The 17,469-nt window shown below is 38.2% G+C and overlaps 1 protein-coding gene across 8 annotated transcripts in view; it reads right to left on the bottom strand.

The window, feature by feature from the left end:
* Window positions 1–913: 913 nt before the first annotated feature.
* LOC133638549 (CMP-N-acetylneuraminate-beta-galactosamide-alpha-2,3-sialyltransferase 1-like) overlaps window positions 914–17,469 on the bottom strand; it is a 143,222-nt gene continuing 126,666 nt past the window's right edge. For 7 of the 8 annotated variants that reach the window (XM_062031267.1, XM_062031265.1, XM_062031269.1 and 4 more), the window contains 5 exons: window positions 15,423–15,619; window positions 11,048–11,215; window positions 2,935–2,980; window positions 2,735–2,854; window positions 914–1,597 (listed from right to left, as the gene is read on the bottom strand). In XM_062031267.1, the coding sequence (XP_061887251.1) occupies window positions 1,430–1,597; window positions 2,735–2,854; window positions 2,935–2,980; window positions 11,048–11,215; window positions 15,423–15,619 (699 nt within the window). In that variant the 3' untranslated portion in view covers window positions 914–1,429. The remainder of the gene's footprint in view (window positions 1,598–2,734; window positions 2,855–2,934; window positions 2,981–11,047; window positions 11,216–15,422; window positions 15,620–17,469) is intronic. The other variant, XM_062031272.1, reaches the window with a different exon arrangement.

The following is a 17,469-nucleotide window of genomic DNA, read 5'->3' as shown; positions in this document are numbered from 1 at the left end:
TGATCCACTTTAAGAAACTGTTCAAAGTGTTTATAAAGTACAAAGAAGAAGAATCTTGATAAACACCTTGAACCTTATCAAAAAATGGCATCTTATTCATATCTGAATGAAAACCATGAATTACTTAACTCTTTATTTTTGAATATTTTGTGTTAAATTATTTACCTATTGTCTATTGTCATTTTTTTTGTTCATTTAATTATTTATTCACTGTGGTGTTGACTACAAACAAATTTGTTAGAAACTGCTATGATATGTAAAGGGGTAGGGTTAAATAAACTACTCATTTTCAGACATGCTGTAACGAAAAACTGGAAATATGTGATGTATCATGTTGTAATTGTATGCATGTTAGGAATAAACTGACACCATATTTTTTTTTTTTATCTTCAATGCGAAAACCCTGTTTTTTACGGTAAAAACTCAAAATATGCAATATTACCTTGCCTCCAAAATAAAAATTAAAAGTGGAATATTTGATGTGAAGTAATTCAAGATCAATAATTGATTATAAACATTGATTTTAATTCATTATTATTTTTGGGGCAATGACAGTTTATAAAAATCCTACTGAATTTCTTAGAAATCCAAAAGGGCCCCCCAGTTATGGGTTAAAAAATAAAATAAGTCATACTGTACATTTTATTTATTTATTTTAATTTCCAAGCTTACATTTCTAGCTCAACCTCAGATTATAAATCACTTGAGTTTTTATTGTTTTGTGATTTTGTTTGTGTGTATTAAGCCCTTTTTTTTTTATATAGATAACGTTTTTTGTTCTTTTTTACGGCAAACACACAACATATGCAATATTTTCCCCAAAAAATACTTCGAAGTTGAATATTTGATGTGAAGTAATTGGAGCATTCAATAGGTCAATAATTCATAACAATGTTGATTTTAATTCATTTATTTTCGGGGCAATGACAGTTTTAAAGAAACAAAATCAGCCTGCATTGTAGATTTGTGTTATTAGAGTCAGCATTGTAACTTTTTTACTGTATATTTCACCTGTATGCTCTTTTATTCCACTTTTTCATGTTTTTTTTCCCAACTAGTATTTTCAAAATGTGCCACAAAGAAAACAAGCTGCGGGCCACACTTTGAATGCCTCTGATATATGACAATGATTTTTCCTTCCTATTAAAAAGTAAGAGTCCATGTTTTAATGTACGTCATTAGTGTAAACGAGGCATCCAGCAGCCAATCTAGTGTGGCAGAAATAATTTGTATCACTTGGCTTGCAACATAAACAATGAAAGACATTGATTCAAAAGCTAATATTTTGTTACCTGGGACAAATGAGAGCACAAAAATACTGAATTGTGGCTACAAAGTGAAATAATGAAAATTGCGTCGAAATAAGCAAGTGCTTCAAAAAGCAGCTGACGTACGTAAAAAAAAAAAGATGATTAATATTAGACAAACATTAGACTCCTTTATAAAAACGAATGACATGATTGCGGTGCAACTCTTGCAACATGTTATACTCATGCACGCCAGGGTGAAGTCCAGTTCTCAGCTCTTTGTTCCGTAGGATTTCATAATAATGGGACCAGTTTCCATCTCCGTCTGCTCCATACCCAAAAACACTCACCTGGAAAACAAAAACATACTTTAAACTAGAAAAAGCACTCGGAGCGCGCAGACCTTATTCGGATCATCTTCAAAGTTTAATCATCCATCCGTCCATTTTCTACTGCTTGTCCCTTTCAGGGTTGCAATTGTTCTTTATCCCATTTCTGGAATGAATACCAAAATCCTCCCATAACCTTTTGACTTATGTCGCTAACTAACAAACAAAGCGCAGCGGATGCATTACTTCCTGGCGCTGGTAATTAATAGAAGTATAAATAAAATTGTCAAGTCGGCGTGTTAAGTTTTGTTCGTCTGTCGCCTGCAAACAGGCTGCAAGAGGGTTCACTCTTTGCACCTGGGAGCTTTTGTTCTACAGCGCAATGAAGTAAACGAGGTGAAGCCTCTTGTCAGTCAGCCGCTCTTTTTGTCTCTGTGGGTAGAGGCGGGGAAGCTAGCATACATAAACCAAGAAGTTCAGCCTTGTAATGTAAACGTAAGGCAACGTAGTAGAAATTATCTGGATCAACCCCAAAATGTAAGCATTTTTCTTTATCCCATTTCTGACATTTCTTGAACGTTTCATCAAAATTTGCCCATAACATTTTGGTTTTTTGCTAACCGACATTCATGTATAAATAATTTGATGTTTAGAGAATGTTACTGCACTTCAGTTGGGTTAGTGGTTGGGGTTACTTTCTAATGCGTAATCGTGTACTGTGCATTAGTAGATTTTTTATTTTCTAATAAGCCTAATTGGGGGGTGTTGAAATCACCATGTAAAATTGCTAACGCTAATCGGTAGCATGTATGTGGCATATCCAATGAGAGCGCATTTTGAAAAGCGGAGCCTGATTGCACTATCAGGCATGCTTGCTTTGTTACCATGTAAAATTGTAACATATCCAGCTGAGTCTGCTATGCCCGCTTGTTTGCCCGCCAAGTGTTTGAGTCGGTGCTGGGTCACATGCAACAAAGGGTATGACGATATGGTACGGTTTGATTTTACTTGGATGTGTTGAGTCCGACGCGTCTAAAAACATAAAAGTTCCTGTAAGTGTTTCTTGCTACACTGCTGCCCCCAAAGGCCATTGGTGGACTAACACCAGGCCTTGACGATACATAGCGTGAGGTAAATGAAGCGGAAACAGCAGCCTACCTCATCACACATCTGCAAGCTGAGAACAAAGACAATAAATCCGGTGGATGGGTAGTAGCCTTTGTTCTTCATCCAGACTTGATCGGCGTAGTTTATGAAAGTGGGGTTGACGATCATCACCTGGGGGCACACTAGTCAATGTTCAAAGGCACAAAACAAAAACATGGTGCAATACTTGATTGTTCCCAGGCAGGCCTCACCAAGTCCTTGTTGCCTCGCTGCGCTGGGTTCTTCTCACCGTTTTCTCTGGAAAAGGTTGAGGTACAGTTAGGAATGGGTATCCTTCACATTTGAACTGATACTTTAGTGTACAGCTCTGGTAATGGGTACATTCGCACCCACCTGCACAAATGTACTTAAAAATGTAACAATCAAAATAAATGACTTTTTTTTTGGTTTACTAGGGCATGCATATATAATATGCATTAGTTTGACCATTCAAAATTAACAATAATAAATAGGAGATGCTTGGAAATAGCATAAAAATGCCCCCAAAACTTGGAAAAACGCGATTCATAGCGTTACTTTTTGGTGTAACCATCATGAGCGTTCTGTTCAGGTATATTTCTTTGATATTTTGATAAATCATCATATTTATGTATTACTAAATTTAAATAGGTATTGATTAATCTTTAAGCTTTGTGTATTTGATTTCAGTTTGCTTTTGACATCTTATTTAGAATTGTAGTTGAAACTTTTACAACCTTGTGTTGCGCTCATGATGGCGTGACCAAACTAGATTTCATATAATGATATTATTTTGAATATTTATTCCTTTTTTTACATTTAGTATATTTAAATATTCATTTATAAACATTGAATACATTTCAAATATCAATAAAATGCAATTGCCTTCATCTTATAGGGTAATGTTTAGTTACACCAAGTCATGAGCGTAACACTAAGCTTCATCACTTTGACTTGTAATATCTCTAATTCTGGTGGTGTTTTATGCTTTTTTCTTTTTGGAACATGTACTATACATATAATACAATAAAGTCCCATATAAAATTGTGTTTCTAGCAATACTTTAATTTTGCCTTTGAAAGTAACACTCCAATGTCCATTAGTGGAGCTGTACACCTAAAGTAACACTCCAATGTCCATTAGTGGAGCTGTACACTTTACCAATTGCCCGTGCCTGGGACTTTTTGCACGGAACCATACATTTTCGTTTTTTGATGTAACATTTCAAATGATCTGATTATGATAACTGCAGTCCAGTTGTTACGGCTTGTTTTCTTATTACATTTGAGTCTCATTTGCAATGCACTAGCAATTCCAAGACATTATATGGAAGCACTGCACAGGATAGGTTCGGAAGTAGCTTTTCCCAGGAAGCTGACTGTTATGTTGCGCCCTACAAAGCATTCATACTGAAAGTATAGTGCTTATTGCACACCGGCTGTTTGATTGTAACGTGCTAATGCTAACATGCCGATTTTGTAGTTTTTACCACCAAATTTGGTGGCGTTTAAATCGCCATGTAAAATCGCTAATGCTAAACGTAGCCAGTCTATGAAGTTCCAATGTAAATTAGCATCCAGCTAGTGCGTTTTGGAAGAGTGGAGCCTTACTTTACGTTTGCGCATTTTCTACCAAGCATACTTGCTTTGTTCGTGTTAAATTGCAACATTACTTAGTGGGTATTTGAACGCACCGTCACACATCGCTTAACTCCCTCATAGAGCAAATTACAAATATTCCAACACCCACACACACAGTAAAGCTGACTGTGTTATGTTGCACCCTACAAAGCATTCCTACTGTGAGTATAGTCATGTTAGCACACATCGCTTAACTCCCTCATAAAGCAAATTACAAATATTCCATCACACACACACACACACACACACACACACACACACACACACACACACACACACACACACACACACACACACACACACACACACACACACACACACACACACACACACACACACACACACACACACACACACACAGTAAAGCTGACTGTGTTATGTTGCACCCTACAAAGCATTCATAATGTAAGTATAGTGCCCATTGCACACCGGCTGTTTGATTGTAACATGCTAATGCTAGCATGGCGATTGTAGTTTGCACCACCAAATTTGGCGGTATTGAAATCGCCATGTAAAATCGCTAATGATAAACGTAGCCAGTCTGCAGTTCCAATGTAAATTAGCATCCAGCTAGCGCGTTTTGGAAGAGTGGAGCCTTACTTTACGTTTGCGCATTTTCTACCAAGCATACTTGCTTTGTTGGTGTTGAAAATTGCAACATTACTAAGTGGGTATTTGAACGCACCGTCACACATCACTTAACTCCCTCATAGAGCAAATTACAAATATTTCAACACACACACACAGTAAAGTTTAGGATTTTGCATTGATAAAGTTTGCATTATGTTAGCTCTCATCTCTTCAGTGTTATGTAATGTGTTGGCTGCTTGTAGAATGGAACGCTTCAGAAGTTACTGCTTTTGTGCCTTGGTTCAGCTTGAAGAAGATAAACACAATGAATACACCCTGCGTTATTTTATCTACCGTATTTCCTTGAATAGCCGCAGGGGCGCTAATTAATTTAAAACCTCCTGTCACTCCGGCGTTTACCGGAAGCCTGCGGGATGGCCGTGCATGCAGTAATTATTTTAAAACCTCTTCTCACTCCGGCGTTTACCAAAAGGAATGCGGTAAATTTAGGCGTGCGCTTTGAGTGTGATGTAAGCATACCATCATGAAAAGCACATTTAATAAAAAAAAATGTTATTATGGTCTTACCTGTACTTATAAATGGAGTCCATTTGCAGCTCCTTCTGACCAAAAGCATCGATAACTTGTTTATAGAAGTCTTCCTTATTTTCTTTCTTCAGTTTTAAAAGTCTCTCTGTCTCGATGGAGATATTCCTTTAATTATTACCTCCTGCTTCGATTGAAAGTCTAGTTTAGAAAACTGTTTCATTTTAGATACCGGTATGTAATCCTCCATGTTAAAAGTTCAGGCGAGAGGAAAATAAAATAAAATCTGTTGCTGCGTGTGTTCACTTCTGCAGTACCGGAAGTCGCAAGAAAGATCACTAGCGCCCTCTACCACCAGGAGGCGGGAGTCATTTAATGACTCATACAGTATTTGACACAAGCAGCTACGGTATATTAATAAAACATAGCTGCTTACTGTTCTTTTTAGCATACCGTACCGGTATTCAATAGCTTGGACCTTAAATCCTACTGAGTAGCTCTTTATCTTTTTTCCTTTGTGCGATTGCAAACTGCTGAAAGCAGCTTCCTCCATTTTGAAAATGAGGACAGGTAAATCGTCACTCGTGACGTAACGAATTTGACCCGGCGGAAGTTCTAGACATATGCTAAATATTTTGCGAAACGAGTTTGACCCGGCGAAAATTATAGACATGCGATAATAAAATTAATATTTTGCGAAACGAATTTGATCCGGCGTTAATAATGAACCGGCGATAAGGCCAAGCATGCGTTAATTATTTTGAGAAACGAGTTTGACCCGGCAGTAATTCTAGACGTGCGAATACTATATTCCCTGCGCCAATTCAAGGAAATACGGTATGCACTCTAACTAGGGATGGGAATTGAAAACCGGTATTTAGCCAAACGGTTCTCTATCGATCCTTTTGGGTGGGGATGACATCTTTACGCAACGTGTGTAGTGACGGCAGATCTCAAAATGGCAGAGCACGGCGCAACAAACGCTCTAAAGTTGATTACATTTTACAAGAAAATATTGTAATAGCGCTACTTGAAATAATTATAAGGCTCCTGGTTCCTCAAGAGAAGGACATGTGAGCAATATGCTGAAACATTTGAACACACAGCAAGCAATAAGTATAAATGAAAGTGGTGTTTTTGAACCGCTCTGATCTCATCCCAGCAGCAGTAACGCTAGCACGCCATCTGAATACAACTAACACCTCCTATCACGTTAGCGCTATTATTTGTTGAATTGAAATGAATGACTTGTCATTTAGATGAGCATGACAAGAGACAGATTGTGACTGGCTCCGAAGCGGGCAGTTCCCCGCTCCAGTTCACATCTGCCGCGAGACAAATGTCACCGAACAGCAACTAAGTTTCTGGTCAAAAGCTCTTTTGCTCATTTTCGGTATGTGAATGTTCAATTGTAGTCAGAGAAAAGTTGCATGTTTTCCTCCCACCAGATTTTCTCAGTCATTATATTATACAGGTGAAACTCAAAAAGTTATATTGTGGAAAAGTCCATCCATGTCAGCAATTAACTTCAAATGTGAAACTAATATGTGATATTAAAAGCCTACTGAAATTAATTTTTTTAATTTAAACGGGGATAGCAGATCCATTCTATGTGTCATACTTGATCATTTCGCGATATTGCCATATTTTTGCTGAAAGGATTTAGTAGAGAACATCGACGATAAAGTTCGCAGCTTTTGGTCGCTGATAAAAAAAAGCCTTGCCTATACCGGAAGTAGCATGACGTGGCAGGTTGAAACGCTACTCACATTTCCCCATTGTTTACAATGCAGCGAGAGCGATTCGGACCGAGAAAGCGACGATTACCCCATTAATTTGAGCGAGGATGAAAGCTTTGTGGATGAGGATCGTGAGAGTGAAGGACTAGAGTGCAGTGCAGGACGCATCTTTTTTCGCTCTGACCGTAACTTAGGTACAAGCTGGCTCATTGGATTCCACACTCTCTCCTTTTTCTATTGTGGATCACGGATTTGTATTTTAAACCACCTCGGATACTATATCCTCTTGAAAATGAGAGTCGAGAACGCGACAATACATCGGCGAAACACTTTAGCTACGGAGCTAACGTGATAGCATCGGGCTTAACTGCATATAGAAACAAAAGAAATAAGCCCCTGACTGGAAGGATAGACAGAAAATCAACAAAACTATTAAACCATGGATGTGTAAATACACGGTTAATGCTTTCCAGCCTGGCGAAGGTTAACAATGCTGTTGCTAACGACGCCATTGAAGCTAACTTAGCAACGGGACCTCACAGAGCTATGCTAAAAACATTAGCTATCCACCTACGCCAGACAGCCCTCATCTGCTCATCAACACCCGTGCTCACCTGCGTTCCAGTGTTCGACGGAGCGACGAAGGACTTCACCCGATCACCGATGCGGTCAGCGGCTAGCGTCGGATAGCGCGTCTGCTATCCACCTCAAAGTCCTCCTGTTTGTGTTGCTGCAGCCAGCCGCTAATACACCGATCCCACCTACAACTTTCTTCTTTGCAGTCTCCATTGTTCATTAAACAAATTGCAAAAGATTCACCAACACAGATGTCCAGAATACTGTGGAATTTTGAGATGAAAACAGAGCTTTTTGTATTGGATTCAATGGCGTCCGAATACTTTCGTTTCAACGATTGACGTCACGCGCATACGTCATCCTACATAGACGTTTTCAACCGGAAGTTTAGCGGGAAATTTAAAATTGCACTTTATAAGTTAACCCGGCCGTATTGGCATGTGTTGCAATGTTAAGATTTCATCATTGATATATAAACTATCAGACTGCGTGGGTTTCAGTAGGCCTTTAACTCATTACACGCAAAGTGAGATATGTCAAGCCTTTATTTGTTTATAATTTTGATCATCATGGCTTACATTTTTTGAAACCTCACATTTTCTGAGATTTTCAATCAATAGTGGCACCTTTTATAACACTATTTTTACTAAGTTTGACTGTACGAAAATGCTACTACTGTAAGCTGCCACGATTAATCGATTCATCCGATGATAAAAAAGCTTAATTTTGAATTCTGCTACTTTGATTGTTTATTAAGAGTTACTAATAAAAAAACAACAACCTCAAAACGAATAACTATCCGTCCATCCAACCATGTTCTACCGCTTGTCCCTTTTTGGGGTCGCGGTGGGTGCTGGAGCCTATCCCAGCTGCACTCGGGCGGAAGGCGGGGTACACCTTGGACAAGTCGCCACCTGATCGCTGGGCCAACACAGCTAGACAACATTCACACTTACATTCACACAGTAGGGCCAATTTACTGTTGCCAATCAACCTAAACTTAAAAAAAAAAAAATCTAGACCATTTGGCGCTTTAAATACGCGGACATAGTTTCCCCAAAGCAGCTGCAATGGAGCACTCATGCGACGTTTGTGCGTGTGCTGTGATCTGTGTGGCGGTCTTATTTTTTTACTCATAATATACACATGGCAAGCAGAAAAAGTTGTTTATTTTAACTGTCTTCCCTAAAATGTGCATGGAGGCTCTAAAGCAGGGGTCGGGAACCTTTTCGGCTGAGAGAGCCATGAAAGCCAAATATTTTAAAATGCACTTCTGTGAGAGCCATATAATATTTTTTAACACTGAATACAACTAAATGCGTGCATTTTTAAGTAAGACCAACATTTTTAGAGTATAATAAGTCTTCATCTTTTGAATAACATTGTTATTCTGAAGCTAACCAATAATAAATAAAATACTTCTTACCATTAATGCGACTTCTTGAACAGGTGCGGTAGAAAACAGATGGATGGATTAAAATGCATGAGAATGTTTTATATTTCGAACATTATTTTTAACACACTGATTACCAGCGGAATTATTCATTACTTATCGTGTTAAGCAATGTCAGTTAAGATTTATCTGAGAGCCAGATGCAGTCATCAATAGAGCCACATCTAGCCTTGATGCTACTTTTTCAGCATACCGTTATCGTGGCAGAGAAATGTCACAAGTGGGGCTACAGCTATCAATTATTTTAGTAATTGATTAATTAATTAGTTTGTTCGATTAATTGAGTAATTGGATGAACACACTTTTTAGCCTCAATGCGTATTTTAGGAAAACAAGTTGTTCTTGACATACACTTCATTGTTTTTTGCTAATAAATGCAAATACACATTAGAATTTCACTTTTAACATGTGGGCATTGATAAAATAAAAAAATCAGAATCTCTGCTGTTTCCTGCCACACACAGCACCCACCACGCCACCGCTCTCATGTGCGCTCTATTGCAGCAGCCATGTGACAGCTATATTCGCCTTTTTAACAATCTAAGCGTTATGTTTTTTTATCGATTCTTATTAGTTACACTCATTAAACGATTAATCAAAACAACAAAATAAAAATCGAAGCTATTTTCGAATTGATTTATTCGGTTTAATTAATTCATGGTCACAGCCTTGGTCCCAAAAATGACAAAAGCCACAACAAATACAAATGTCACAATAAAACAACAAAGCCACAACACAATAGCTCTGCAACAAAACACAACAACTTTATGCCATATCACAACAATATCAAGCGACAATGGAAGTGACAACAGACCAAGTGTGTCTGAGGTGTTGTGTTGTGGCTTTATATTGTTGTGTTGTGGCTTTATATTGCTGTGTTGTGACGTTTGCAATCGCTGTGTTAAGGCTTTATATTGTTGTGCTGTGACTTTTGCAATTGTGTTATTGCTTCATATTGTTGTGCTGTGACTTTTGCAATTGCTGTGTTAAGGCTTTATATTTTTGTGTTGGGACTTTTAAAGTTAAAGTACCAATGATTGTCACACACACTAGGTGTGGCAAAATTATTCTCTGCATTTGACCGATCACCCTTGATCACCCCCTGGGAGGTGAGGGGAGCAGTGAGCAGCAGCGTTGGCTGCGCCCGGGAATAATTATTTGATGATTTAACCCCCAATTCCAACCCTTGATGCTGAGTGCCAAGCAGAGAGGTAATGGGTCCCATTTTTATAGTCTTTGGTATGACTCGGCTGGGGTTTGAACTCACAACCTACCGATCTCAGGGCGGACACTCTAACCACTAGGCCACTGAGTAGGTAGGTGTGACGTTTCTCCGCCACCGTAGAAGATAGAATGTGATGTTGCCTGTTTTTTGTGTGTATCAATGTTGAGGAAATAGTCCAAATGTAGCTTCATGTATCATTGAAAAAAAGTATTCTTTTTTAAATTTCCATCCATTTTCTACCGCTTGTCCCTTTCGAAGTCGGGTGGGGGGTGCTGGAGCCTATCTCAGCTGCATTCGGGCGGAAGGCGGGGTACACCCTGGACAAGTCGCCACCTCATCGCAGGGCCAACACAGACAGACAGACAACATTCACACTCACATTCACACACTAGGGCCAATTTAGTGTTGCCAATCACAGTTTTTGAAAATGTTTTTTCAATTTACTTAGATTAGTATTACTTATCCATGTATTTTACACATGCATACATATGAAAACCAACTAGTTCATGAAACGTCGATAGATACTTATGTGTATAATTTCCTTTTTGTTGGTCAAAATGTAAGCGTCATGTAAATGTGAGAGGGTCAACAAGTTACCTGGGAGTAAAGGTACTGAGCAGCCACAGGAAGTCCCTGACACTGAATGGTAAGAAGACGAGATGTGTGGTGTTGTCCAAATATCTGGCGCTCTCAGGATACATGGCGTGATGAGTCGTCTTGCTGCCCACGTCTGTCTCGTGGCCTTTGGTGCGCCCTCCGTTCATTCTAGTCAATACATCAGTCATTAAAGGAAAACTGCATTTCCCCCCCCACCATCCACAATCTTTATGTGGGACAAGAACACACGTACCATATTTTTCGGATTATAAATCGCTCCGGAGTATAAATCGCACCGGCCGAAAATGCATAATAAAGAAGGAAAAAAAAACATATATAAGTCGCACTAGAGCAGACCTGGGCAATATAAAGCCCGAGGGCCACATGCGGCCCGTTAAGCTTTTCAATCTGGCCCGCCGGACATTCCCAAATAATTTTTTTAGATCTTTAAGATGGAAAGTGTAGCTGCCATTATCATGTGCAGTGATGTTTTCTAATGACCGGAAGTCTTGAACTATACAAAAGTATTTCAATAGTTCAAATCTGCGCTTTTGCATGATATACTAGTTACTATGGTCATCTATTTAGTTACTATGGTAATCTAATTAGTTACTATGGTAATCTAAGTCACAGCAGCTCAGACGAGGCACCAAGCAGTGTGGGTGGGGAGCGTTTCCACAGAGTGTTTCCAGAGTGTCAGCCTGAAATGTGGGTGTCAGGGACAGACGCGGAAGGAGATTTTTACAACAAAGTTCTAAAGCTTAGTGATGTATCAGATATATCAGATTGTAGGTGTTTGTTTGTTCTTACCCTTCGCGTTCATGTTTCGCTGTGTTTGTTGCATTTTTTTGTGTTTCGCTTTATTATAAAATATGTCGATCGAGAGGGGGTGTGATGTTCATACGTTGTAAAATGTCAGTGTTTTATCGTTCATAGTTAATATTGTAAATCCCACCATCCTTATTTTCATGTACATTCTGGGTGTCTCATTCAGTATAAAAATGTAAAATTGCATTCCGTTTTTAAAGCGGTCTGTCATAAAGTTTTTAGCATTCAATCAGACATTATTGTGAGGTTTTGTATTAGTGTTCCTAAACATAGATATACCAGGCCCCAGACACATTTTTTTCTCTAAATTTGGCCCCTGAGTCAAAATAATTGCCCAGGCCTGCACTAGAGTATAAGTCGCATTTTTTGGGGACATTTATTTGATAAAATCCAACTGTACGGCTGACAAGCCTCTCCCGGCAGCACGTTGTTCAAACACGCATTTGTGAATTCGTTCCTCGAGCTGTGGCCACCTAGCTTTTAGCCCGTGATTAGCTTTTTTAGTTTTCTTCATTTCAGTGAGAGTAGCCTCCGCTTTTCGCCAGTCCCTTACAAGTTTCTCGCTTACTCCAAACTTTCTTTCTGCTGCTCGATTGCCGTTTTCTGCTGCATATTTCACTACTTCCAGCTTGTAACCTGCAGTATATGATTTCCTTTTCGGTGCCATTTTTGTTCAGCCCTTCTCAGTTTTTATAAGTTACCGCCAATGTTGAAATGATCAATTTTCATAGGTACGGAAGTAGTAGCAAGTAGCATCTTTTTTTTCACAATGCACTTCTGCCATGCCAAATTTTTATTGGTTGACGTGTGTGTGTGTGTGTGTGACAATTGCTGATATACGCCTAGTCTCTTACGTGAATGAGATAAATAATATTATTTGATATTTTACGGTAATGTGTTAATAATTTCACACATAAATCGCTCCAGAGTATAAATCGCACCCCCGGCCAAACTATGAAAAAAAATGCGATTTATAATCCGAAAAATACGGTAAGAGACATTCACCGAATTCGCTTATAAAGCACTCTAGAATCCTAAAACCTCCATCAAGGTTTTACATACATGATGTAAGTATATATGTAATGTAGTAACAGGCACATTTATAATAACATCGAATATTTACCTATTTTTAAATTTTTTTTTACATTTTTTTTTTTTTTGTTCCTGTCCAGCTTCTCAGGCAAATCATATAGTTGATGTATATGCCCATATCGGCTGTTCAGATTTACTTTACAAAAGAGAAGTATAGGATACTTCTCTTGTTGCCTTATTTGTATTTGACTTTATTTAATGTATTTATATTATCATTTGGTGCAGCCGTGCCGGAGCAGGAGGGGATAGAAAGAGAAAAAAAGGAAGACAGAGGGGGAAATTGTGGGGTCAAGAGGGGGATTAGACAGAGAGACAACAACAACAACAGCAAATACAACAACAACAACAGAGCAACATCAGCAAATACGACATGTACAAATATGATGGTAAAAGTAATAGCAAATAAGCAGTTAGCAAAAATAAAAGATAATATAGAAATGACAATGAGCATTATTACACTACAAATGGATACCAATAGAAATAGCGCTATTGATAATGAACAATACCAATACTTTACCTTTATTATCAACAATACAGTTGTTCAAATGCAACAATATATATACGTAATGATAACTTGAGATACAAAAGAATGCAGAAAAATGGAGGGGAAGGAAGAGAAGCAATTTCCATTAACCTTGTAGATTGTTATAGTAACAATAGGTTAAGCTTTGTCAGTGTGCCATGTGTTATACCCAGTTTACCCTAGGGCAACAACATTAATATATGTTTGATGAAACGTGATTACCGTATTTTTCGGACTATAAGTCGCAGTTTTTTTCATAGTTTGGGCGGGCTCCAGTGCGATTTATATATGTTTTTTTCCTTCTTTATTATGCATTTTCGGCAAGTGCGACTTATACTCCGGTGCGATTTATACTCCGAAAAATACGGTATATGCATGAGTGCATGTATTTTTGTAAATTTAATCATTGCAGAAACTTTTTTTGTGGCCGCATTGATTTCACAGTGCTTGAAATGAACGCGATTTTCTTAAAGGGGAACTACAAATTTTCAACAATTTTGCCCATCATTAATCCTTATGTAAGACAAGAACACTTATGTTTTTTTTTTTTTTTAATGCATTCTAAGTTGTAAAATACAGCAGGAATGAGGTGGCTAACAATGCAATTTGGGAATTGGGAATATCCAAAAAGCGCCAACATGATTCATTTACAGCTCGTGACCTGAATATTAACCAAGTATTAGTGATTTTGTTATTACAAGCGCTAACGCAGACAAACTCCTTATAGCGGCGCTGTGAGAACTAACTAGCTTATGCTGCTACATCCACATAGTGAGCTGGTAAGCTGCTGCATCGCCTCTGAGCTATTGAAAGTGTGTGCTAAATAATGAATATTGTCTCTCTTAGATATGAAAATGCCTTTTCACATTAAATCAGTGAGTGCGCCGATTTTCCCAGTCAGGACCAATACAGTCACATAGACGTTCTCTGAGTGCCTGCAAGTCCCCATTCGGGGCAGGATTACTGGTGCGCTGCAGCAGATAGTCAAACTATAGTTGCTGCTCCTTTTAAACGTTGTTGAAATGTTTCAACTTCTATGTTTGTGTTAGTCATATTTCTTTATTTTCTTCTTCCGGGCTGCATTTCCAGCAGTGAAGAGGGATGAGGCACAATGCGGTTGAACATTCCTTACGTTTTGAGGAATCTTGACTTTCACAACGGTGGAACATGATGGACACGGACACACTTTCACACAAACAAATGTAAACAAACACACACATTCACAAACACATACACAGGATCATGGTCAATGAAAGTCTATTGTTCAGTGCTGGATTATACCAAGCATCGTTGCTTCCCTACTGTTTGCTACTGCGCTAACTAATAGACAGTTCCGCCGTGTTTGATCGAGGAAATATGCTAAAAGCTGATCACCGTGATCAAACTCAAATTAATAGCGATTAACGATCATGATCATATAATCGCCGAGTCCTGCGTTGATGGAGGTTTTTAGATGTCTTTTTTGGAGCTCTTTGTAGGTGGAATAGAGCGAATCCCATTATCTCCATTGTTAGCAGACTTGCTAGACTTTTGATAATCGGTCAATCTCTAATTCAAACCCCACTTCTCTTGCCTGTTGGCAGCCGTTTTTGTGTTTTTTAAAGTTTGTGTAGTGACGTGTGCTGGTTAAAGCAACCAACAACACAACATTTTCCTTCATTGGGTTTCATCATAGACATGTTGAGGACTACAAACACTTCTACATTAATTAAAAATGGCAGACTCACACAAGATATAGGCAGAGGGCAAAGATAATTCCAAATGGCTCGTTTGGAGGAAGTAAGACAAGATTGTTTTATAAATATCTCCGCCATGCTTCAATGGTTTGATTCCAACATTTTGGGACTCATGCAGATCCCAAATACAAAAAAACAGGTACCATCAGCTTAGAAAAGTTGGTTTTGCATAATAGGTCGGGTTGGGCAGAGTTACCTGATCACGATGTTGTGGTCATCAATCAGTTCTCCGTAGCGTGAACCATTGAGGTTGCCAGAATTGCCCACCACCGCGCACTTCCTGCAGCGGTAAGGCGACGGCTCCTCCAGTTTGGGCACGGCTGGAAAGACGGTGAATAGTTGTTTGGCACTTATCTTGAAGAAGTCGAAGGAACGCTTATCCCCCTTCAAACGCTGACATGAAGAAAACTAAATTAGAACTTCATGGACAGATCATTTAACAAGTCATCTTACAGCCTTTAAAGTGAGGAAGCATTTCAATGTATTTCCATGTTTTTATGAGTCCAAGCAGTGGAGTTTCTAAAGTCAAACAATCCTCATTGGATTACCATAATGTCCTACTTTCCACCGGACTAGATCTGTTCAATCTAGAACCAAGAATAGATCTGTCCAATCTAAGTCAAAGACTAGGTCTGTCCAATTTAAGTCTAGGACTAGACCTATGCAATCTAAATTTAAGACAAGATCTGTCCAATCTAAGACTAGGACTAGACCTGTCAAATCTAAATCTAAGGCTAGATATGTCCAATCAATGTTTAAGACTAGATATGTCCAATCTTAATCTAAGACTAGAACTCTCCAATTTAAGTCTAACACTAAATCCGTATAATCTAAGTCTGAGACAAGATCTGTCCAATTAAAGTCTAAGACTAGATCTGTCAAACTAGATCTCTCCAATCAAAGTCTAAGACTAGATCTGTCCAAACTAAGTCTAGGACTAGATCTGTCCAATCAAAGTCTAAGACTAGGGCTGCCCAATCTAAGTCTAAGACTAGACCTGTCAAATCTAAATCTAAGACTAGATCTGTGCAATCTAAGGCTAGATGTTGATGGTAGAAAAGCACTATACAAGAATAATCAATTTACCATTTAGAGCTGTCTAATCTAAATATAAGGTTAGACCTGTCCTATGTAAATCTTAGACGAGATATTTCCAATTTAAATCTAAGACTAGATCTGTCCAATCTTAAGTCTAAAACTAGATCTGTCAAATCTAAATCTAAGACTAGTTCTGTCCCATTTAAGTCAACCACTAGATCTGTATAATCAAAGTCTAACACTAGATCTGTCTAATCTAAGTCTAAGGTTAAACCTGTCCAATCTAAGTATAGGAGTAGATCTCTCAAATTTAAATCTAAGACTAGATATGTCCAAATAGATCTGTCCAATCAAAGTGTAAGATTAGATCTGTCCAATCTAAATCTAAGACTACATCTTTCCAAATAAAGTCCAAGACTAGATCTGTCAAACTAGATTTGTCCAATCTAAATCTAAGACTAGATCTATCCAATTTAGATCCATGACTAGATCTGTCCAATCTAAGTCTAAGACTAGATCTGTGCAATCCAAGTCTAAGACTTAACCTGTCCAATGTAAGTCTAAGACTACATCTGTCCAATTGTATGTCTAGGACTAGAGCTATCTGAACTAGAGCTAAGACTAGACCTGTCCAATCTAAGTGTAGGACTATACCTGTCTAAATATATGACTAGATATGTCCAATTGAAGTGTACGACTAGGTCTGTCCAATCTAAGTCTAAGACTAGATATCTCCAATTCTAAGACTGGATCTGTGTAATATAAGTCTGAGACTATAACTTTCCATTCAAAGTCTAAGACTAGATATGTCCAACTAGATCTGTCCAATGTAAGTCTAGGAAGAGATATGTTCAATCAAAGTCTAAGACTAGATCTGTCCAATCCAAGTCTAAGACTAGATCTGTCCAATCTAACTTTAGTACTAGATCTGTCCAGTCGAAGTCTAAGATTAGACCTGTCAAATTTAAATCTAAGACTAGATCTGTGCAGTCTAAATCTAAGCCTAGATCTTGATAGTAGAAAAGCGCTATACAAGTATAACCCATTTACCATCTGTTTAATCTAAGTCTAAGGTTAGACCTTTCTAATCTAAATCTAAGACTAGATCTGTCCAATCTAAATCTAAGATTAAATCTGTCCAATTTCAAGTCTAAAACTAGATCTGTCAAATCTAAATCTAAGAGTAGATCTGTCCAATGTAAATC

This window comes from Entelurus aequoreus, linkage group LG21, assembly GCF_033978785.1.
Source record: "Entelurus aequoreus isolate RoL-2023_Sb linkage group LG21, RoL_Eaeq_v1.1, whole genome shotgun sequence".
Taxonomy (NCBI): domain Eukaryota; kingdom Metazoa; phylum Chordata; class Actinopteri; order Syngnathiformes; family Syngnathidae; genus Entelurus; species Entelurus aequoreus.
This window is presented reverse-complemented; position numbering and strand designations above follow the sequence as displayed.